Source organism: Nicotiana tabacum, chromosome 13 (genome assembly GCF_000715075.1).
Source record: "Nicotiana tabacum cultivar K326 chromosome 13, ASM71507v2, whole genome shotgun sequence".
In the NCBI taxonomy this organism is placed as follows: domain Eukaryota; kingdom Viridiplantae; phylum Streptophyta; class Magnoliopsida; order Solanales; family Solanaceae; genus Nicotiana; species Nicotiana tabacum.
Window position 1 is genome coordinate 21312431 of NC_134092.1, and position 24510 is coordinate 21336940.

A 24510-nucleotide genomic window follows, 5' to 3' on the forward strand; every position below is an offset into this window, starting at 1 on the left:
CGAAGATGACCAGTTGGGAGCTCCGTATGGACCCGTGCATCAGAATAGGATAGTTACTAAAAACCAAAGGGAGATCGATAGAGAACAAATGTCGAACAGAGACCGATATCAACCGTACGTCGCAGATCGGATGAATAACGGTTCAACATGCAATACAGTTCGGAACAATCGAAGGATTGATCGAGGGCAAAATTCTAGGGGACTTATGAGCAATAGCGGCTTTGATAAATATGCCGATCCTATAGAAGCACCTTGGTTATCAGAGTATAACTTCAGCGTTGGTGCATCCGCCATCGTGTCGGCTATCAGACGCAAGTGGCCTCGACCCATGCAGACCGATCCTTCCCAAAGGAATCCCAATCAAATGTGCGAATATCATGACACCCATGGTCACAGAACGGAAGATTGCATGCAACTAAGAGAGAAAGTAGCCCGCTTATTTAACAAAGGGCACCTTCAGGAATTTCTAAGTGATAGGTCGAAGAACCATTTTAAAAACAGGGATTTTGGCAAGCAAAACGAGCAAGAAGAACCACAACACGTCATTCACATAATCATCGGCGGCGCTGATACCCCTCAGGGACCAATGTTTAAACGCACTAAAACATCGATTGTGAGGGAAAAACGATCTCGGACTCAAGATTACGCACCCACAGGGACTTTGTCCTTCGATGATAAAGATGTAGAAGGAGGCATCCAACCTCATAACGATGCACTAGTAATATCAGTACTCATGAATAAAACTAAAATTAAGCGTGTGTTCATCGATCCAGGTAGCTCGGACAATATCATCAGATTGAAGGTCGTAGAACAGCTCGGCCTACAGGACCAGATCGTACCTGCAACTCTAGTTCTAAACAGATTCAATATGGCATGTGAAACCACCAAAGGCGAGATAATCTTACCAATAAACGTGGACGGAACCATCCAAGAAATAAAGTTTCACGTGATCGAAGGCGACATGAGGTACAATGCCCTTTTCGGAAGGCCATGGATCCATAACATGAGAGCTGTACCTTCGACCCTACACCAGGTCCTCAAATTCCCAACATCGAGAGGTGTCAAAATAGTGTACGGAGAACAACCGGCTGCAAAAGAAATGTTCGCCGTCGAGGAAGCGAAATCAATATCCTCGCCTTCGCCGATAAAGTGATCGGGCTCAAAAGGAGAACGGTACACCAAATAGCAATCATAGATGTCGGCTTCAACCCAGCCAGATAACCAGAAGATTGAAGAAGATGATGGTCATAAGGGTCCCTCGATCTTTCATGATCAACAATTGAAGAACTAGAGCAAATCACACTAATCGAGCACTGGCCCGAGCATAAGGTATACTTGGGAACGAGGTTGAGCCCCGAACTCAGGAAGAAACTTGTTCAATTTCATATCGATAACATTGATTGTTTTGCCTGGTCCCACTTAGATATAACAGGGATCCCACCAGACATAATGAAGCATCGGCTAAGCTTGGACCCTAGGTTCAGACCAGTGAAGCAAAAGAGAAGATCCCAGTCCGAGAAAAAGCACGCATTCATAAAGGACGAGGTAACGAAACTTCTTAAAATAGGGTCCATTCGGGAGGTGAAATATCCCGAATGGTTAGCCAACGTAGTTGTAGTGCCTAAAAAAGGGAACAAACTCAGAATGTATGTAGACTATAAGGATTTGAACAAAGCATTCCCCGAAGATTCCTTTCCGCTGCCCAATATCGATCGCATGATCGATGCAACGGTCGGCCACGAGATCCTCACTTTTCTCGATGCAGATGAACCCGGAGGACCAGGAAAAGACTTCATTTGTCACCAAATATGGAACATATTGTTATAATGTGATGCCCTTCGGGCTAAAAAATGCAGGGGCTACTTACCAATGCCTAGTAAATAAAATATTCGAAGAACAAATAGGTAAATCAATGGAAGTTTATATTGACGACATGCTAGTTAAGTCCCTACGCGCAGAGGACCATTTGACCCATTTGCAGGAAACGTTCAAGATTTTGAGGAAATACAACATGAAGCTCAACCCCGAAAAATATGCTTTCGGGGTCGTTTCGGGCAAGTTCCTCGGCTTCATGGTGTCAAACCGGAGAATCGAGATTAACCCCGATAAAATCAAGGCCATCGAAGACATCACCATCGTGGACAGCGTGAAAGTTGTACAAAGACTAACGAAACGGATTGCAGCCTTAGGCCGATTCATTTCGAGATCATCAGATCGAAGTCACAAATTTTTCTCTCTACTCAAAAAGAAGAACGATTTCGCTTGGACCCCGGAATGCCAACAAGAATTGTAGGAACTAAAACGATATATATCGAGCCCACCACTACTTCACACTCCAAAAACGGACGAAAAACTTTGCTTGTACTTGGTAGTATCAGAAATCGCCGTAAGTGGTGTCCTAGTTCGAGAAGAGCAAGGTACGCAATTTCCTGTTTATTATATAAGTCGGACCTTAGGAGAAGCAGAAACTAGATATCCGCACCTAGAAAAATTGGCACTTGCACTGATAAGCGCCTCTAGAAAGTTAAGACCGTACTTTCAATGTCACCCCATATGCGTATTAACCACTTACCCGCTTTGTAATATTTTGCACAAGCCCGAGCTATCAGGTCGATTGACTAAATGGGCCGTCAAACTCAGTGGGTACGATATCGAATATCAACCCCGTACGGCCATCAAGTCTCAAATTTTAGCAGACTTCGTGGCCGATTTCATGCCAACCCTCGTACCCGAAGTAGATAAAGAACTCCTGTTGAAATCGGGTACATCATCGGGAGTATGGATCCTTTTTACGGACGAGGCTTCGAACGTGAAGGGGTCCGGGTTGGGCATAGTTTTGAAACCACCCACGGGTAACACTATTAGGCAATCTATTAAAACTACCAGGTTAACTAACAACGAGGCCGAATATGAAGCCATGATTGCAGGTCTCGAGCTAGCTAAAAACTTGAGAGCAGAAGTCATTGAAGCCAAATGTGATTCTTTGCTGGTGGTGAGTCAAGTGAACAGAACCTTTGAAGTTCGAGAAGGTAGAATGCAAAGGTATTTAGACAAATTACTTATCACTTTACACCATTTCAAACAATGGACTTTACGGCATGCAAAGCCGATGCACTTGCAAATTTGGGATCGTCGCTCGAGGAAGATGACTTGAGCTCGGGGACTGTCATCCAACTCTCGAGATTGGTAATCGAAGGAGGTCACGCTAAGATAAATTCTACAAGATTAACCTGGAATTGGAGAAATAAGTATATTGAATACTTAAAGAGCGGAAAGCTCCAATCGAAACCAAAAGACTCTAGGGCCCTACGGACTAAAGCTACTCGATTCACGTTGGCTTCAGATGGAACGCTATATCGAAGGACATTCGATGGACCGCTGGCAGTATACTTGGGTCCGGGAGGTATCGATTACATCCTAAGGGAAGTACACGAGGGCACTTGTGGGAATCACTCCGGTGCTGATACATTAGTTCAAAAAATAATCAAAGCGGGGTATTATTGGACCGATATGGGAAAATACGCAAAGGAATTTGTTCGTAAATGTGACAAATGTCAAAGGTTTGAGCCAATGATCCATCAACCCGGAGAGCAACTTCACTCAGTCCTATCCCCATGGCCGTTCATGAAATGGGGAATGGATATCGTCGGCCCTCTGCCATCGACCCCAGGTAAAGCCAAATTCATTTTATTTATGACTGACTATTTTTATAAATGGGTTGAAGCGTAGGCATTCGAGAAAATAAGAGAGAAAGAAGTTATAGACTTTATTTGGGATCATATCGTATGCCGATTCGGGATACCCGCCGAAATAGTATGTGACAATGGGAAACAATTCGTTGGCAGCAAAGTAACAAAATTCCTCGAAGATCACAAAATAAGAAGGATACTATCAACACCATACCACCCCAATGGGAACGGACAGGCCGAATCAACGAACAAAACTATCATTCAAAACTTAAAGAAGAGGTTGAACGACGCTAAAGGAAAATGGAGAGAAATCCTGCCCGAAAACCTTTGGGTGTATCGGACAACGTCAAAATCCAGTACGGGGGCGACCCCATTCTCCTTAGTATATGGGTCAGAAACATTGATACCAGTCGAAGTCGGTGAACCCAGTACCAGATTTCGATTCACGATGGAATAATCAAATAACGAGGCTATGAATACTAGCCTCGAATTATCGGACGAAAGACGAGAAACTGCTCTCGTCTGATTGGCCGCCCAAAAGTAGCGAATCGAAAGATATTATAATCGAAGAACCAAGCTCCACCATTTCAAGCCCGGGGACTTAGTGTTAAGAAAACTCACCATCAATACTCGAAATTCGAACAAAGGAAAACTATGATCAAATTGGGAAGGACCAAATCAGGTTCTCAAGAACGTCGGAAAGGGATCGTACAAGCTCGACATTATAAATGGCAACAGCTATCAAGCAGTTGGAATGTGTCACATCTAAAACGATACTACTGCTAAGGTACTACCCTTCCATATTCATTTATATTTCAAAAATGTCCCCTGCAGAAGTCCGAACAAGAGCTAAGATGGACCCATCACTTGAAAGCACGTGTTGCACTCTTTTTTCCTTAGACCGGTTTTATCCCAAATGGGTTTTTCGGCAAGGTTTTTAATGAGGCAACCAATGATCGCGCTGCACTTACAACAAGTATCCGAGGCCTCTGTACAATCGACCTCGAATACTGGGGGGGGGGGCATTAGCCCTCAAATATATCAAGTTCTGATACAAGAAAGTTATTTCGCAACAACGGGGTTCCAATAGGGAAAGTTGTAAGAGCCAAAATGGTCAAAACGAACCATGCTCATGTAGTTGGCCCGAACCCAGACGCGAAACATGAACACATGTATAATGACTTGAAAAAAAAGTTCTCCTCTTTACCGATATCTTATATCCAAGAAAGATTCCTCTATTTGGAGATTTATTATGCAATCATAATTAAGATAAACTCGACCATTACGCCTACGGACTACTTTTATTTCGAGTTCAAGCAAGCACTCACTCGACCATTACGCCCACAGGCTAGATTACTTCGAGTTCGAATCATTCACTCGATGACTAAAGCCTATGGGCTACTTTTATTTCGAGTTCGAGCAAGCACTCACTCGACCATTACGCCCACGGGCTACATTACTTCGAGTTCGAATCATTCACTCGACGACTAAGCCTACGTGCTACTTTTGTTTCGAGTTCGAGCAAGCACTCACTCGACCATTATGCCCACGAGCTACATTACTTCGAGTTCGAATCATTCACTCGACGACTAAGCCTACGGGCTACTTCTATTTTGAGTTCAAGCAAGCACTCACTCGACCATTACGCCCACGGGCTACATTACCTCGAGTTCGAATAATTCACTCTACGACTAAGCCTACAGGCTACTTTTATTTCGAGTTCGAGCAAGCACTCACTCGACCATTACGCCCACGGGCTAAATTACTTCGAGTTCGAATCATTCACTCGACGACTAAGCCTACGGGCTACTTCTATTTCGAGTTCGAGCAAGCACTCACTCGACCATTACGCCCACGAGCTACATAACTTCGTGTTCGAATCATTCAGTAGATGACAAAAGCCTATGGGCTACTTTCATTTCGAGTTCAAGCGAGCGCTCACTCGACTATTACGCCTACGGGTTATATTTCTTCGAGTTCGAATCATTAACTCAACTAGTAAGCCTAAGGGCTACGCCACTTCGAGTCTGAGAAAACAATCAATCATAGACACTACGAAGTCTAAATTTGATTAAATTTTTAAGATCCTTGTGAAAACATTTGTAAGGCACGTATAAAGTCTTCACAAGTTGGCCAAGTTGTCTATATACAAATATTTCTACATGATTGATTACAAACGTAAAAAAATAAGAACTAAGCTTCCTGATTATCCTCAGGGGCGTTTGCTTCTCTGTCAGGCTCTTACCGCTCTTGCTACCATCATCATCATCATCATCGCCATCAGAAGCCAAGGCTTCAGCTTCGAGCTCTTTAGCCTTTTTTATTTCTTCAGTAAGGTCGAAACCTCGAGCGTGTATCTCCTTGAGGGTCTCCCTCCGAGACCTATATTTAGCAAGTTCGGCAACCCAATGTGCTCTAGTGTCGGTAGTATCTGCCGCCTCTCGTGCCTCCATCTGAGCAGCCTCGGCATCAGCCCTATACACGGCAATGGACTTATCCGCCAAGATTTTTGATGACTCAAACTCCTCCTTGGCCTCAGCAACCCGAGATTCAAGCACCTCTATCCTCTTAGCTTGAGCCGAACCTTTTTGCTTGACGTTTCGAAGCTGAACATCGGCCGATAATAACTTGGTCAAAATGGTCTCTTTTTTCGCATCCAAGCGGTCGATAGTCTCCTTCCACCGATTACATTCAGCTTTGATTTGATCAACTTCTTCCCCAAGTGACCCGATCTTTTCAACCTTTTGCTGCAGCTGAGACAACGAAGGGTTAACTTCCACAGTCGAGTCAAACCCATACTTTAATAGAACGAGGCTCACCTGCTTATCGAGTTCGGCCTCTTCTTCACGAGCCTTAGCCAAATCCGCTTGGAGGTCCTTTATAGCCTCGTCCTTTTGGCTGCAAAGAAGCCGCAGGGCGTGTCTCTCCCCCGAGACCTTCTAAAGCTCGACCCTACACTAGCTAAGGTCGACTCAAAACCTACTAATGGCCTGCACAGTAGGGAAAGAACACAAGTCAAGTTTGGAAAAGAACAAAGAAACCAAGTATAGTAAAATCATTACCCGAGTAATGAAACATTGGGCCTCTTCTAGTAGAAGAGAAACTTCACCAATATCGGAAGCATCATCGAATCTAGTAAAGCAATCCCGAAAGAGATCCCCTACACTAGAGCCTCCGCCCATATCGGGGGTCTTCAATTCTCGAGCTTCCTTTAACGCCTCATCAAAAAAGGTTGGAAGGGAAGGCGAATGACCCACTGTCATAGCCCCAAGCGAATCACTCGGGCACTCCGATCAAGACTCGGGATCCCGGGGCCAACCCCGACCGGTACAGCCACCATCGGCTCAGGAGCTTTGGTGACCTCGAGCTCTCGCAGATCGGATCACCAAAGTCGAGGCACCGCCTTCTTCTTCTTCTCTCAGTCGTTGGACCGAGTCAATCGGAAGAGAAATTGCCTTCCTCCTCACCCTTCAAGTTTTGGGCTTGGGGTCCTCTGACTGAGAGGCAGCGTTTTACTTCTTATCTTTCCTCGGTTTCGGGACGAGGAACTTGGTTCCTTCTTCACCGCTTGAAGGCCTCAAAGCGACATCCTTGGTTACACCTCCATGAAAGGAAATTGGTAACGAGTGGAGAACAAAGAACACTTCGAAGGAAACGAGAAGTAAAACCTTACCATGATTCTTGGCCTCCCATCTACCTTTTCCCAAATCCCGCCAAGCGCGTTTGGCATAAGAGGAAGTCGAGGCTAAATTCTGAACCCAATCCTTGAGGTCGGGCACCGCTTGTGGCATCCAAGGGGCAGTTGTATATCAGAGAAAGACATAAAAAAATTTGGTAAAAGATACGAAAAGCAACGTCTTACGAGAACCACTTACGGTCGAAATTCCATTCCTCGGGAACGACATCTTCTCTTCCGGAATAAGGTAACGGGTCCTCACCCGAATATAACGGCCCATCCAACCCCGATCCCTGTCTTCGTCGATGCTCGACATCAAAGCCTTCGATGCCCGACGATGAAGTCTGATTAGTCCTCGAAAGATTTGAGGCCGATACAATCGTATGAGGTGATTCAGGAAAAATCCAGCCCCCCTGCTTTGATGGAGAAGAGGCGAAGTAGGATTACTATACGCCATAGAGAGGGATGAATTTGATCGAGGGTGACCTGATATCTTTTGCAAAAATCAATGATCACCGGGTCGACGGGACCCAATGTGAAGGGATAAGTGTAAACACTTAAAAACCCCTCCACATGGGTGATGATGCTCTCTTCGGGGGATGAAATTTGCAAAACAACCTCGGAACCCCAGTTGCAGTCTTTTCTAACGGCCTCGAGATGACCCTCCGTTATAGAGCACATGTACATCAACACATGTGCATCGACCCGGAATAGATGAAGGATTCTCTACCTTAAAATCGATCTTCAGAGTACATGGTTCGGGAACATAGTCATAGGTGGACGGCTCCACCGGCGCCTTGTCGCCTGACGGCCGTGAAGAAGAAGCTTTCTCCTTCTGAGGTACAGTTTTCGAAGTTTTGGCCATTGATATGAGAGGAAGAAAGGCAAAGGAAAGTGAAAAATTGACGATACCAAAACTCTAGTGTAGATGGCTCTGCAAGCGACGAGATAGAGAGAAAAGATAAGAAAATTTGGAGGAGGGAATGCGTAAAAGTGGTATATGTTAGATGGAAGGGTTATTTATAGGCTCGCATCATGACGGTTCAATATCAGAGGTGGCCGACCGTCATCTGACAAGCATTAAATACCTTGAAAGACTAAATAAATGGGACAACTATCACATACGTCATAATCGATCCATGTTAAAACGTCAGCTTATAACCCGATCGAACCGTTGTAAATCATATCGATTCTCACCGCATCCTTCGTGAGAAACGAGGGGACTATCTATATATAATCGAAATAGATTTCGGCCTTCCTACATTCGATCGTGTTCAAGTGGTAAGAAGTCGGAGTAGGATTTTGGGAGTGAGCTCCGAAGACAGTACTAGTGAGCCTCGAGTCCGAAGGCTGCTCGAGGAGTTGGCTCGATAACCTTATTAAGCCCGTGACCAAATCGATCCGCAAGGTATTGCTTCGAGGTCGGAATTGCGCGACGCCCATCCCAAAGGTCGAACTCGAGCCAAGACAGAAGGGCTCGACCCAGTAACGAGTTCGAGCCAATATCGAGCTCACAGACAAGAGCCGTTGCAACCACACCAAGAGAAAGAATCTTGGCGGGAATCGAGGAAGAGACAAATCATCATGGGTCCTCCACTATATGCTTTATTTTATTATTTTTTGTTATAAATAAAGTAATGATCCTCTACTATAAAAGGGGATCCTTGTAAGCTATGGATACACTGAATACACTGGAACAAAAGATACCTCCTTGTGCCTGTCTTACTTCATTTTATTCATTCTTTTTGATTCATTATTCCCATTGTCATAGTCAAGAATATTCGTATCTCTCTGTACGATTTATATCAAAGTGTGTTACGTATTCTTAGAATCATACATAAATTTAACGTTATCCGATTTTTCGGGTAAACAATTACCTTTCTCCGAAGAATTGTCATCATCATTTTTTCAACTGTACTTGTACTTTCACCAACAATGTGTTGAAGCTGCCACTTAGATTGCCTTGAGGTGTGCTAGCTGATACCTTTCTTGACAGTGTTGTATATAGACTTGGACAACTTAGTCCCTCTGTCGTTTTTGATCAAGTAATAAAGGATTCCAGTAAACAAACGAAAAAGCTTCCGTATACGAGTAGTATACCAAATAAATAGAGAAGTTGATCTTAAAAAGAGTAGAACCTGATGTGGTTCTCTAGGACACCCAATCTTCTTACTGGCTCGTCTTCTTGTGTAGAAGCTGATCGTACGTAGTGGGGCAGTACATTCTTTGAGCCATATGATTAGTTCTCTCAAGGAAACAATTCACCATTCAAAAGATGACTTAAAGGTCTTTAAGAACTGGCTCACTTGATTGAAACAGAGAGGTTTTGGCTAAACTTGGAGTTAATTTCACTGATGGTCATTCAACTTATCATTTATTTCACAAAAGTCGCTTATTTATTTTTTATCACTTAAAAGTCACTTAATTTTACTTTTGCAATTTAAAAATCATTCTAGTTCAAAACCTATAAAATATCCAATAAAAAATATAACATGACATTACGTTTAATTAAAAAATCTAACAATAATGCCACATAAGCTTAAATAGACCATATCTAAGGTAGACCGATTTCTTACTCGGCCCGATTTGACCTATAACCAAAGTGGGTTATTAATATTTGAACAATTAACTGGACTAGCACTTTGATTTTGTGATTAATTTGTAGAAAAAGAAGTCTAAGAAATTTAGGAAAAATTAGGTCTTTTGAATTTATCTTTTAAGTTTTGGTTGTACATTTACGGTCAATGACACAATACGTTGTCTCTTTCTTTGTCCAAACTATCGCTATTGGTTGTCTACGATTGCGGTGTGTATTGACAACTTCTACTATGCAATTTCATTGTGGGTATTTCTTACTGCGCCGCAGTATTTTTGTCTGTTAGTAATGCTTAATAAGTAATATTTTAACTTTAATAGAATAGTAATTTATGAAAATAGATTCTTATTAGCTTGTTGTTCTTGTCTGTTAGTGGTACATTTATATGTTATGTGAGAATGATATGGTAGTATTTTAACTTCATGAAAAATTATAAAATGATATGAAGGGTGCAAAAACTGGTTATGTGCTAGCTCTGTTCATATTTTTAATGAAATTATAGGTGGTGACATTAAGGTTATTACGTAATAAATAAAGTAAGATATTTTTAACACAAAATAATTGTTCTCTTTTTTTCCTTCTAATGTTCAAAATATTAAAACTCATTTGGGTTATGGGTCAAATCAAATTGTGGATGAAATGGGTCTAAATTGGGTATGGTCCATCTAAGCTTATGTGGCACTATAATTAGATTTTTTAACTAAATTTAATGTCATGTCATATTTTTATAGGATATTTATAGGTTTTGAAGTAGAATGATTTTTAAGTTACAAAGGTAAAGTTGAATGACTTTTAAGTGATGAAAAATAGATAAGTAATTTTTGTGTTGAACAATATCATCCAGCCTCACTTACTCTTCGTGAACGCGATACCACAAATACGAACGCGATTCTTACCTAATACGAGCAAAAGCCAGCAATCCAACCACGAGGGAAATAGTCTGAAATCAATTCAAATCATACTCGGGTCCCACGGGACCTCGTCCAATCCTATCAATAAGTCCAAATACATCATCCAAACGTATTCAAAATCTCAAAATATCATAAATAACATCAAAATCAGAAATCGAAGACGAAGATCATTCTCTTAACTTTCAAACCTTCAAATTTCGCCTAACGCGTCCGAATGCTACTAAATCAACTCGGAATGAGACCAAATGTTGCACATAAGTTCCATATGATAAAACAAACAAATTTCAACTTCCAAAATAATGATTCGAGCTCGATACCCTCAAAGTCAACTCCCAGTCAAACTTATGAAATTTCTAAACCTTTAAATTGCTAACGTTCGTCAAATAAAGCCAAAATCTTCTAGGAACATCTGAATTCAAATCCGAACATACGTTTAAGTCCAAAATGACCATATGAATCCGAGACCGTTTATACGAAAGTCAAACCTCGGTCGCAACTCGTAAAGCATGACAAGACAATAAGCTGAAAAATGAGTTGAAAGATACATTAGCAGTTTAGAAGAGTTCAAGACCAGCAAGTTGAAGGTTTACAAAAGCTTACAATTTTTGTGGGTCAAATGTTATTTTGTGCTGCCAACTAATTGCATTAGTCCTCTCCTTTTTTTGATAACGAAAGAAGATCAGAAAATCTAGTGAGTTATGAATGTACCTGCAGTATAATCATTCAATCAGATAGATGTTTACAGCTGATTGGTCGATGATAAGAATTCTTACACTATCAATTTAATTTAACCTAAGTTGTTCGGACTCGGGCGTGAATGTTCGATACGGGTGCGGATCTAGAGGTTGTATTTTTCGTGATCTAAATTTTAAAATTCGGGGGTACGGATCCAGAGATGGATACGAGTATAGGAATTCGGCTAAAAATAATTCAAATATCTAAAAGTAGACTTATAAGAATATGTCTAAATTATGCGAAAAACTGTTAAGATATTCTGAGAAGAAGAAAATATTAATCGAGAGCAGAATTCGAAAAGGAGATAAATAGGAAAAGGACTGACATAGAAATTTCTATATACAAAGTATTCCATTTTTTTAAATTTTACCCTAGCTTTTGTTTCGATTTAAAAAAATCATTGTATTTATTCCGAATTTCTCCGTTGATTGTGATCAAAGTACCCAAAATCGATTGACTATATTCAGTATGGATCCCACATCCACCCCCACCCCCACACCCATATCGCGTCGAGACGGGTGCGGCACTAAAAGTGAAGAGTCTGAGCAAATAAATTTTAACATAATATAATAGGTTGTCTATCACATAAGCAATCATTAATGCTTGCATTAGGATAAACTGTCTACATCACACCTGTTCGGACGTGACCTAATTCGAATCAAAAAAATAAAATATTTTACCGTACTACTCTTTTTGTAGCAGGATTTTTTGCTGTTGCTAATGCCACTTTTTATAGATGGTCTCTGAATTTTTAAACTTTTGTCCACATTAGGTTATTTCTCAATGCTGGACAACATCATCACGTGAAGGCTGCTGCCTATGACAATATTACAAGACAAAGAAATAGTCATTTCACAAATCTCCTCTAATCCCCTCTCCACCAATTATCATTTATCTCTCACGTGGGATTCTTGTCCCTACAACTACTATACTTCTCCTTTTGTACACTATATATAATTTTATTCCATTTCACTCCTCAGCTCAAGATCTCTAATCAGACATTACAATTCATGTATAATCTGATCTCATATACTAATATTTTCTTGAACTTGCTTTGCTGAAGATCAGATAGGAGTACTAAACTATTATGGGTGATTCCTCTGCTTCATACATATACATGGTACATAAAAAGTTGCATAAGATGATCATCAACTTCTGATTTTACTGACTCAACTTTACTTTTGTTGATTCTGCTTTTGGAATTTGGAAATCTTATTTATTGTGGTATATATATTTTGCTGTTTTTGGTTCCGACTATCTACTAACCTGATTATTCTTAATTTAGGTACATCACTTAATAGAGAAGTGTCTGATTTTCCACATGACCAAAGAGGAGTGCATGGATGCCCTTTCCAAGCATGCAAATATCAATCCTGTCATTACTGCTACTGGTTTGTGCTGTAATTTTTCATCGGATTTAACTTACATACACTACTAGAGTAAAGAACTTTTACACTATCGGTACATTTTAATACTATATTATGTCATAGTAGCAAGTTACCTGCTTTATTTACCCAGTTACTAGTTTCACTTATTATAGACAGTTACGTGTAGTTATAACTGATCTAATAGTTTAAATTTCCTTTCCGTCATTATGTAGATGTTATGTGATCTTATGTTGTTCCTATCCCTACACATGCATGCACAAATTTGCACTATGCGAGACTTGGAAAGCATAAGCTAAGACTACTAGCTTTTCAAGGGTAGTGATTAGTTAAAGCTATACAAAAAGCTTTTGAAGCTTTATATTACAAAAGTTTTGGTAATTAAGCTTCAAATACTTATCCCCTTTCAACTTAACAAACGAATATTAACTTATTAACCGCTCATAATGATACTGCTAATAGGACATTTCCTGTATTTTGCAGTGTGGAATGAGTTAGAGAAAGAGAATAAAGAGTTCTTTGAGACATATGCTCAATCACATAACAAAGATTGCATTACAGAGGAAGAGACAAGTGCAATGATTCAGAAAATGATATTGGACAATGATCATACTAAAGATTCAGACTAAGATCATTAGAAGGAGTCACACAAGGAATAAAATATAAACGTGCTAAATTGATATATTTTTGGTAGTAATCTGATATATTCTTCACATGCCACTAAATATGCCCCTGCATATATATCCAGGTGCAGATCTGTGAAAAATTACAATGTGTACGTATAATAAGATCACACTCATTTTGAATACGCTCGCTAGCTCTAAGATCATGGATTCGCCTGGCTATATCAATGGAACTATGGAAGTAGTACCGGGGGCGGATCTAGAATTTTTATATTATGGTTCTGGATCATAATCTTTTTTACTTGCTGGGTTCTAAATAGACTATTTATACATGTTCAATAAATTTTATAACACAAATAGAGGATTTGAACCAAGCTATTGGATTCTACCGAACTCGTAGTTATAAGGCTGCCTCCACCCTGAGTAGTACTATGGTCTATTATTGAAATGTTTATTGTACTATATGTGTATTAAATCAGCTCCCAAATCCCAAGTTGAGGAGATATATCAGAGTATTGTTCAAGCAAGTTGGTATTAATGAGCCAAAATTATAAAAGAAGGGTGGGTGATTGAGACTAGACTTGTTAATAAGGAGCTGCTAAGGATGTGTCATGGCCCCTTGGAATCTTCAATTGTAATCTGTAAGGTGTAGTCTAGTGATTTTAGGCCTGTAGCTGTCTTGTAGTGCTGTACAAGATTTCATGTGACTTGTGATTTTGTTGTTATTAAGCAATTAATGAAGTGTAACATTGTGGGGGCTACTTATTCATTTTCATGTCGCAATCATGCACCTTTGGAATATGAATTCAGAATAATCGAGATTATGTATTATGAAGATTTATCATAAATTGATTAGGTTTTTCTTTATAATCCGAGCTTGAGACCAGTCAAGAGTGTGAGAAAGCCTTTTAGTTAGTGAGAAATCATACCGACGATTCTGACTAGCTCGTGATTGAGGCGTAGTTATTGTAACTTATAGCCGACACGATGCGTTTACGGTTCTTTCTGGTTAACCATCTTTCAAAATGACAGGATTGACACGATGCGTTTACGGTTCTTTCTGGTTAACCATCTTTCAAAATGACAGGATTCAAACTAAGACAGTAAATAATATGAAATCCCCCCAAGAATTAACGTATAGTTGCTGACTTCAGCTTGTTGGATGTGTATGGCTTTTCTCTTGCATTTTGGCTATTCACTATAAAGACACAAGTTTAGGAGAAAGCAACACTTAACTCCTTGTCTGATATCAAAGCAAACATGAAAATTAAGCCATTTTGGTTTTCCCTCTTTACTTCAAGGACAATATTTCCGTTTGATAGTTAATAACCTCATTCAAATTTTATATATTCTGTCCAAACAAAAGAAAATCCATGCTTTTAAGTTGTTCCTCTACACTTCAAGAAAATCGACTTAACAAATGAAAAGATTTCACAAGTTATCACCTGTGGTCTAAATAAAGAGAGGACGAGCAACGAGGAGTTAAACGATGGTAAGAAAGAGGGGTTTTGGGGGGGGAGGGGGGGGGGAGGAGGAAGCCATCTTGTCTGTGAGAATGAGGAGTGAGGGCCATCGCCTGGGGCTCGAGTTCACAAAAAGAACTAATAAAACAATAACATTGAGCACGTCAAAGGGTATGTGAAAACCTTAGAAACTAGTGTTCAAATCCAAAGTAGAGATAACAAATGTACCCAATAGAATAGTCGATGCGTCCAGGTGAGCCTGAACACCATCGTTATAAGAAGAAAAAGCGAGGCCTAGGTCTTCAAGTTCCCAACAGTGAACAACAACAAATCCAGTGTAATCCCACAGTTGAGGTCTGGAGAGGGTAGTGTATACATAGACCTTACCCCTACCTTGAGAAGGTAGAAAGGCGATTCCCGATACCGATAGATCCTCGGCTCAAGAAAAAGATAAAAAAAGGAACAGTAACAACAAACAGTAACAACAACGACATAGTAAGTTCCCAACAGTGAACATTCAAAAATTTAAGGAATTGAACAGGTGAGAAAGCTTCTCCAATTCGGAACTTCTTCGCTCTACAGTAAGCATAAATAGTACGAAACCTTTATTATTTTCTCCAAGTGATCATATTCTCTCTTTAACTGAACCAAATGACGAGTGCAAAGCTCTAGCAACGTCTAGTTTACTGGAAAAAAGGAGCACGAATGTAACATTCCTTCAGCTGACTTGACTATATCTATTTTTGATCAAGACATATTTCACTGATTACTTGGCTATCTCTATCTAGCAATTCTGTATAGCAAAAACCGCAGCAAAAAACTAACAACCAGCATATTTCATTAGCTAAAACGAGATTTAGAACATGACTTATTTATTAGAACATAAAGAGCAGTACAAGCATGATCCAACATTTAACAATTTTTAGATCTTACGAGATACATTCATATTTCAAAATGCTGTATCCTCAACTGCTAACTTCCTGCGAAACAACGGGATCATAATTATGAATCGGTTCATGGATTGACCTTTGGAGCCCATCCTGCAATGACATACTCTTTTGCAGCCTTGGTTTTCTGGAAAGACTCTCGCTCGAAGAGCAACTGCAGAAGGAGAACAAAAAGGTGTCAACTCTTGCACCACTTTGCTTTTGTTACAAGAAAATGGAAGAAATAACATCCTAGTACAAGCTAAGCATGGACAGAGCGAAGCAAAAGACTAAGGAATCATAAAAGCAGCACAGTTAATATGTGAAGTTTTATATCATACTCAAAATTTTATACTTCCGCTGTCCCATTTTATGTGACAAGTTTTAATCAGGTAGGAACATTAAAATGTTAATGTGATTTACACATTATACTAATAGTTTTAAAGAAAAATATAAAAGACTGCCACCATTTCAGGACACAGATGAGAAATAAAACAAACTATAAGCATGGAAACCCTAATGAAAACATAGAGTTCCATGAGGAGAAAGAAGCCTGTTAAATGGTTGACAGACGGTATAAGCTGTCACAAAAATGTCTTCTTTGTGCAACTGACACAGCTGATTCTGATCATATCACTGCTTCTATACATTCCCTTTAAATTATTCCCTCATACATTATTTCCAAAAAAATAAATCTAACATTAGCTAAATCCGTAAAAGAAAGAAATCATCAAATGGAATTAACGCTCACTTATAATTAAGAATTCATGTTGTTGAAAGTAAATTATGCACAGAGAGGAGAGTGCATACCTTCATGTATTTACGCACATGACTCAAGCTTTCAGGTACACTCCACTTCTTGAAATGGCCAAGAGCCACCTCAAGATGGTACAGTTTCGGAGCCAAACTCAAATCGACTGAACAAATATTCGCCCCATTGACATATGGTCCCTGAAGAAATTCACCACCAACTGAAGTTAACATCACGGTAAAAATAAGAGAAGCATACTAAAATAAAAATATCAGGCAGCTCAATGAAAAACAGCATACGTGAGCCTTGAGATGCTCTTCCAAAGCCTTTAACTCGTCGAGCAGAGCCTGCTCAGTACCGTCACTAGCATCCTTGCTCTTCAGAAATGAGACAAAGGAAGGAAATATTTTCGAGCCCCTGTAATCCCAGATAAGTTACAGATGATATTCCATCCATTGACATCAATGAAATAAAAAGGAAACAGCAACAGACGGACAAGCACAGTACAGAGAAATCAAGTAAAAGGAAATACTCAGTAGAAGAACAAACTAATTACTCCTTTACTCCTTATTGAATGTCCATTTTGACTTGGCATATTAAGATGAGAATCTAAACGTGAAACATATGAGGCACTGTGGTAACTTTTTTTGTTTCTGCAAACAAGTAAGAGAATCTTGTATGCAGTAATTAAAATATATAAGGTGGTGTTTGGTTCAAAATTTTGAAAAGGAGTTTTTGCAAAACTCCTTTAGATTGTAGTAAGAACTGTTTATCAACCAAAACGACAAGAAAGGAAAAACAATTTTTTTTCCAAAAGCTCTTCTTCAAAATTTTAAACCAAATGCTATCTAAGACACTTGAGATAAGACAGAATATGTAAAATCAATTTGGGCCACAGGAAGTAAGAGTTTTTGCATGATCTAAAGAAACTCAAGGCATAAAAGTGAAGAGAACTATAGCAGAGCTCATTAAAATTTAATCACCCAGTAAATCATGTGTGTGTGTTGGGGGGGGGGGGGGGGACAAAAATTGTAGACTAAGCCTTGCGTTAGTAACTTAAGGAGAAAAAATGCCATTTCTTAAATATCAACAAAATTAACAGGGGACAGATTGTCCAAAAACATTTAGGAGGTAAAAGCACATAAAGGTACAAGATTAATCTATAATGTTAGTATTAGGGAGACAAGGCTAAGCAGTTTGAACTAGTTTGACTTTGACCAAAGGGATAAATTACCGAGTGTTGGAATGAAATATGCCCAAATGGAGCAAAATGTATATTGGGGATTCAGACAACCCCAACCAACTATTTTGGAAGGAAGGAGGGGATATTGTTCATATCATGAACAGAAGCATAAATGTAGCTAGCAAAAAATGCAAAAACCTAAGATAATTCCACAATTTACTTCACCCCATGGAAAGAAGAATAGAACTTGGGGAAGTTAAAATGAAGAAAACCTTTTCACAGAATTTTGTAGGTAAAATGCCATGTTAAAGTAATTAGAAATAGCAACTCTGTAAAATGCTTCCACTTTTGATTTCAATAGAGAGTGTGGGACATAAAGAAAAAGTTAATTATCTTTTCTTTAATAACTTGTGATACATTACATGAAGTTCCAATTTATTTCAGCGCCCTGAAGCGAGGCTCAGAACATGTTGAGCGTTTCGCTTCGCTTAGCGGGCTCTTCAGTGTCATCATCAAGGCTCTAAGGCATAACTTTTTCTTGCCAATGAGCGTAACGTTGAAGAGACGACACTAAACAATTGATATTTCACTTTATCCTTTTTTTTTCAATTTTTTGTCCATATTTTGACATTCATGCTTATAATTATTAGTCTTGGACTACACATACATATTTAGTTTTTCTCCTTTTGCGCCTTCCTTTAGTAAAGCCCACACTTTATTTGCGTTTTGTGCTTAAAGCACCAATGGACCTTAGAGCTTTTATGCGTTTTTCGCTTTGGATAACACTGACTTTTATCTATAGCAAATTCAGAGATGCAGCAATAAAATATGCAATGTGGTCAGTGTAGAAACTAATTTAAATGGGGGAAAAATAGGAGGAAAACATACACAGAAGCAAATTCAGGGGGAGTAGAGAGAGAGGGATTTGGGTATTTCTCTTCAAGAAGCCCAACAATAACATCAGAATCAGGGATCCATTTTTCATCAAACTTGATCACTGGAACTTTTCCTTCTGGGTTCACTTCCAAGAACCTGAAACCACAACCCCAAAACAAAAGTTTCACTATCAGAGTAAAAAAAAATGTAATCTTGGGAATCAAAAGAGTAATTTTGCTTCAAATTATTACCATTTGGGCTTGTCACTAACATTGATCAAGTGCATCTTGTAAGGCACTTTCTTTTCCTCCAATGTCAGAAGTGCCCTTTGGCTAAATGGACCTTAGCATCACAAAACCATCACAAATTCAGAAAAAATAAAACCAAAGCCATGAAAATTTGCAAGAAAAAAGAAAAACCACACACACACACACTCTTCCTCCACTGTCAGAAGAACCCTTTGGCTAATAAATGAACCTTGGACTCACAATACCATCACAAATTCAGAAAAATTCAAACCAAAAAACATCTAAATTCACACACGCACAACACACACACACACACACACACACACACACACACACACACACACACACACACACACACACACACGAGCGCACAACAACAAGGGTAAGAATCTTAAAGAGCAAAAATTACAGTCTCAGAATTACCCTTTGGCTAACAGGAGTTTAGTAAAAAAATTCAAACCAAAAAAATGAAAATTTACCCCAACACACAAACACATCCTAAAACAAGGGTATAAATCGTAAAGAGCAAGAGGATTGCAGTCTCAGAAGTACCCTTTGGCTAAATGGACCTTAGTCACAAGACCATCATAAATTCAGAATAATTAAAATCAAAGCCATAAATATTTGACCAAAAAATAAAAACAACACACACACACACTAAAACAAGGGTTAAAATCTTAAATAGCAAGACATTACAGTCTCAGAGATACCCTTTCGCTAAATGGAGCTCAGAATCAAGAAAGGATAACACATTCAGAAACACTCAGACCAAAACCATGAAAATTTGCAGACAAAAAAAGAAAACACACACAGAAACACACTAAAACAAGGGTATAAATCTTTTACGGACCAACAGATTAGAGTCTCAGAAGCACTATTTGGCTAAATGGACTTTAGTTAGTATCACAAAACCATTAGAAAATCAGAAAAATAAAACCAAACTCATAAAAATTTGCACAAATAAAGACACATACACCAAAATAAATAAATAAAACTAGGACAAGGGTATAAATTTTTAGAGAGGAAGAGATTACAGTCTCCGAGGACATTAGGGGCACCCACAGCAGCCTTGACACAGATTTCAACAGCCATTGATCTACAGCTTTTTCGCTTTGTAGTGTGGTAAGGACTAGAGAATTCTACTCTGGGTGAATATAGTGTCTTTCTTTTGGAACTGTGTGTGTGTGTGGGGGTGAAGTGTACAATAGCGTCTATTTAAAGCATTTTCCACATGTCCAAACTAGGGGCTACGTTGCAAAATTGTGTTCAACCAAAATGGTTTCCTTTTATATATATATATATATATATATATATATATATATATATATATATATATATATATATTAAGAAACTTAGCTCAAAGTAATAATATATAAAAAAAGATATATAGAGAGAAAGATTCTTATTTCTTTCATATATTTAAATGTGTATAATGTGATGCCCAAATACTTTATTTATAGAGTAGTTTTTGAAGTTTTCTAAAATACATGTCCAAACACAATTTCAACTTTTAAAATCATATTTCATCTCATCTTTAAAAATTTATTTTTTTCAGGCAAGCTTAGTAACTCTTTAACTCCAAGCATATTTGATGCCACATTCAACGGCATTTTGGTGCACTACATTCATTTTTAGTTTGAGATGACAAGATTTAAATTCTTCCTTATTTTTCTTAAATTCTGTACTTGATTAAACTAAAACACATTAAAATGAAACAGAAGTAGTATAAGATCTCTTAAATTGATGGTGTAAATAGATTTAAACTATGTCATCTAAAAGCTAGCTTCAAAAAAACATAAAATATACAAACATTATCAGTTGCACCAACCTGAAAGTGTATTTTTTGCATAGAGAGTAATTTTTAGATATCTTTTGGTGTTTTATTTTTGTTTCAATGAGTGTTTGGCTGAATATATAATTAGGTTAGTTGTACCAATCTGAAAATACTGTATTTTTTTTGTTTCTCAATCTGAAAGATGATACTCCAATTGTACAATCTGACTTGATATAAAAGTAGGTTATGTATAGTAATTGAACAATCTAAAAGATACAGATTTTGGAAAAACCATTGTAGGATTTGATGTCGAGAAATCTATCCTTAATTTGCTGGAACAAGAAATATTTATTAATAAAACGGGAAAAGCTGTTTTGGTCATTAAATATTGTGTTATTCCAGTTTTGATCCTTGTATTAATAAACTTAATACATATAACCCTTGATTAAACAAAATGTGTGATTTCAGTCCTTAAAACTATTTTTCATTATTTTTTTGTTTTTTCATTACGAAAATGCCTTTAATTTTTTCTCTTCTTCCCACGAAAGTTTGTGACTTCTCCGTTCAGAGTGGAAATTTTCTTTAATTTTTCATCATTCCTATCATAACAACTATTCCATGTATTCTTTCTCAACCTTCATGCCAAATATTATTTAAAAAAATTTATTTTAATAAAAGGTCTTTCGTCAATCATATTTGCATGCCAGGGCTAATAAAGAATCGTGGGAGATGGCAAAGAGACTTTTAGTGCATTTCGTGTATACAGTTATTACGAGTCGCCTACATTCAAATGTTTGTTCAAATATTGGTACAAAAAAGATGCTTGTGTATCATCGTATAATGTTTGCAATCTCTTCTACATCTTCGTGAAAAACATGAAAAGCATATGTCTATTAAGATGCATTCCTTTGGCCAGCATATTGGTGTTTTTCTTCGAGTAGTGTTTGTTAATTTGTAGTTTTGATGGAGGAGCGGATGAACAAAAGGTAAATAAAGATTTTAGCCAAAAGCAAAAGATTCCCGAGGCCCAAACGAGAACACAAGCAGCAGGGCAAGTATTCTCTAAAAAGAAAGAAAATAGATTGTCATAGCGAAACGTTCGCAGAGCTTGAGGTATGCCCTTGGACATTTTAGTAAAAATAAAAATTTAGCTTTAGAGACTAAAATCATACATAGAGTTTTTTTTTTCTGAGATAATTTAGTTTAAGATTATGGTTCGTCTACTATATTTGCCATAGATATAAAAGTAGTTGGTATAGTTGATGATACCCTAATAATTTTGCAAAGCAGACTCATAAAATGGTCAACTGGATTTTTCTGTATTAAAACTAGGGAAGAATCATGAAAAGGGGAATCTAAACTTGTAAAAGTTTGTTTTGGAAAATGGAGTTGAAAATGGTCAACTTGCTTCATAGTGCTCCATTTTGTCAAAGGAATCCTCATCTTTTTGACCAATGCTTTTCAAGAAATACAAAGTGTGATATTTTCTCCCTCCTTGTTCATTCTCATCGCCATAGTTAAAAGTAATGATACATTTAGATTAATTAAAGGTATCAAGTATGTTAAGCTAAATAAAGAGAAACAAAATTAGAATAATACAAAATCTCAAGGATCTTAATTGTTATTTTCCCTTGGTAAAAACTGAGATACTTGTGAATGCTCTTTTTTTTTCTTTTTTTTTTTGAGCGAAAACAGAAAGATGTGTTCACCATCATAGGTACTTAAGATATTATGTCCGAAAAGGTGGATAGATATGACTACTAATTGCTCGATCAAGACCCTAGATTTATTGCGAGCCAAACACTTAATTTATACGCCCCTTTCTCTACATAAGGATATTCTATCCAATTATCAGCCCCGATTTAAAAGGATAAAAAAAAAAGAATTGAAGACAGGCTTAATAATCAGAGAGAACCCCTCATCAAGTTACTAAGAACATCTAACGTAAATGAGATTGGATTCATAGTGCAATTCAAGATAACTAAATAGGAGTATTATAATTATCTAACATATGGAGTACTAAAACTTTTGTATAATGAAAGCCCTTTTGTACATTATAACACCTAAATATAGGAGCTAACCAATTTCGGTAAAAGTTTTCTCTCGTTTTCCTTATGATTTCACCATTGTGCCATAAATATAATGGTTTTGTTTGACTAGTCATTCTTTAAGATTTTAAGAATAAATTAAAAAAGACATCCATTCGCATTCGAGGTTGAGACTTATTTCATAATAAATTAAGTTGATCGTGGAGAATATTGGTATAACTTTATCATGAAATTGATGTTATTGGTACAATATAAAGTAAGAGTTTGATATAACGTACAAAAAGGCCACTGTTATGGAAATCACATTGACTATCTGCATTTTAAGTGTCCTTTTTTTTTCTAGTGATAAAGAAAAAGAAAAAGATTTGAAAATGATTATTCCATCTTTTTCTTTTTCTCCTATGAAAATCCATCCTATCTTCTGTTATATACTTTTTTACATAGTGGGAATATTGGAGAGTTTTTCCATATATTCCAGATGCATTACGTCCAGAATTGGGCGAGTTACACATACGATGGGTTGGCTAAAAATAATTACATGCGCTAGCCAAAATACAAAAAATATTTACTGATTAAGTATAAAATATGTAAGTATAATTTTATATATTATACATTAATATACAAAAGATATATATTTTGCTGGCTATTATTTTTTTAATGTGGCGATACTGAATCATATTCCCTCCGGAATTCGTAGGCTTTTTTTTTCCGTGGGTTTCATTATTCTCTCTCTCTCTTTGTAATTACTATAAACATTATGTTGCTAGCAATTTTGGGATAGGAAGAATCAAATTTCAAATCTTGAAGTCGTAAGATGCTTATAGCACCGAAGTCCCATTTGATTTTAGAGAGGTGATTCAAAAATTTAAAAACAAAATGGCTTCTATATAAAAAGGACAGATATTCTTTTTCCCGAAAAATCAAACGAAAAGTTTTTCAGAAATCAATACAATCCAAAGATAGATTTATACAGAAATTAACACAGTTGTTTTGCAAAAATTTATCACAAATGAATCCAAACATACATATAGATTATTCATTATATTTCACAATATATTAAGATTTCGTATTCGTGAATAATTTGGTTCTTATTCTACTCATCAAATGTCATTAATGTATACTATATAAGATAGCAGTTGAAATACATTCATAACTTCAACTAGAATTATATAGTAATAAATTTATATTTTGAAAATTTTATTTCCATACGAAGTCAGCAGAAATTGTCAAAGAATAATGATTGCATTGTCCTTTGTTCGCACTGGCCCAAAAATCTTAAATTCTTGGCATGGCAAAAGCTATTTTCAAGAAAAACAATTTAAATGAAGAAATAACTTTATGGTATTTGGTTAACAAAAAATATTTTTCATATGATATCTATTTCAAAAAAAAAAAAATGATATCCTTCACTTTGGAAAGAAGTCATTTTTTTACAAATTATGCTAACTCTTAGTTTTATATCCCCATTTTCAACAAAACACTTGCATGTTATCTTCATTATATATTACTTTTTCTCCCATTTTATGTAATATCTTTTTCTTTTAATCTATCCAAAAAATTAACACATTTTCATATTTAGAAATAATTTGATTGTAAACTTCCGCTCAAACATCTATAACTTGCTTT

General features: G+C 37.5%; 2 protein-coding genes across 2 annotated transcripts; one reads left to right on the forward strand and one right to left on the reverse strand.

Moving 5' to 3' along the window:
- Positions 1-12573: 12573 nt before the first annotated feature.
- Positions 12574-14454, forward strand: LOC107819843 (uncharacterized). The gene is made up of 3 exons (XM_016645993.2): positions 12574-12727; positions 12893-12998; positions 13476-14454. The coding sequence occupies exons 1-3, from the start codon at positions 12695-12697 to the stop codon at positions 13619-13621; spliced, it is 285 nt and encodes a 94-aa protein (XP_016501479.1). The 5' UTR covers positions 12574-12694; the 3' UTR covers positions 13622-14454.
- Positions 14455-15933: 1479 nt separating this feature from the next.
- Positions 15934-20237, reverse strand: LOC107819842 (glutathione S-transferase DHAR2-like; the record flags this gene model as incomplete). The annotated part of the gene is given in 6 exon segments (NM_001326056.1): positions 15934-16179; positions 16815-16955; positions 17055-17172; positions 18827-18970; positions 19066-19156; positions 20097-20237. Coding segments are annotated over 6 exon segments (639 nt in total). The 3' UTR covers positions 15934-16092.
- Positions 20238-24510: the final 4273 nt, after the last annotated feature.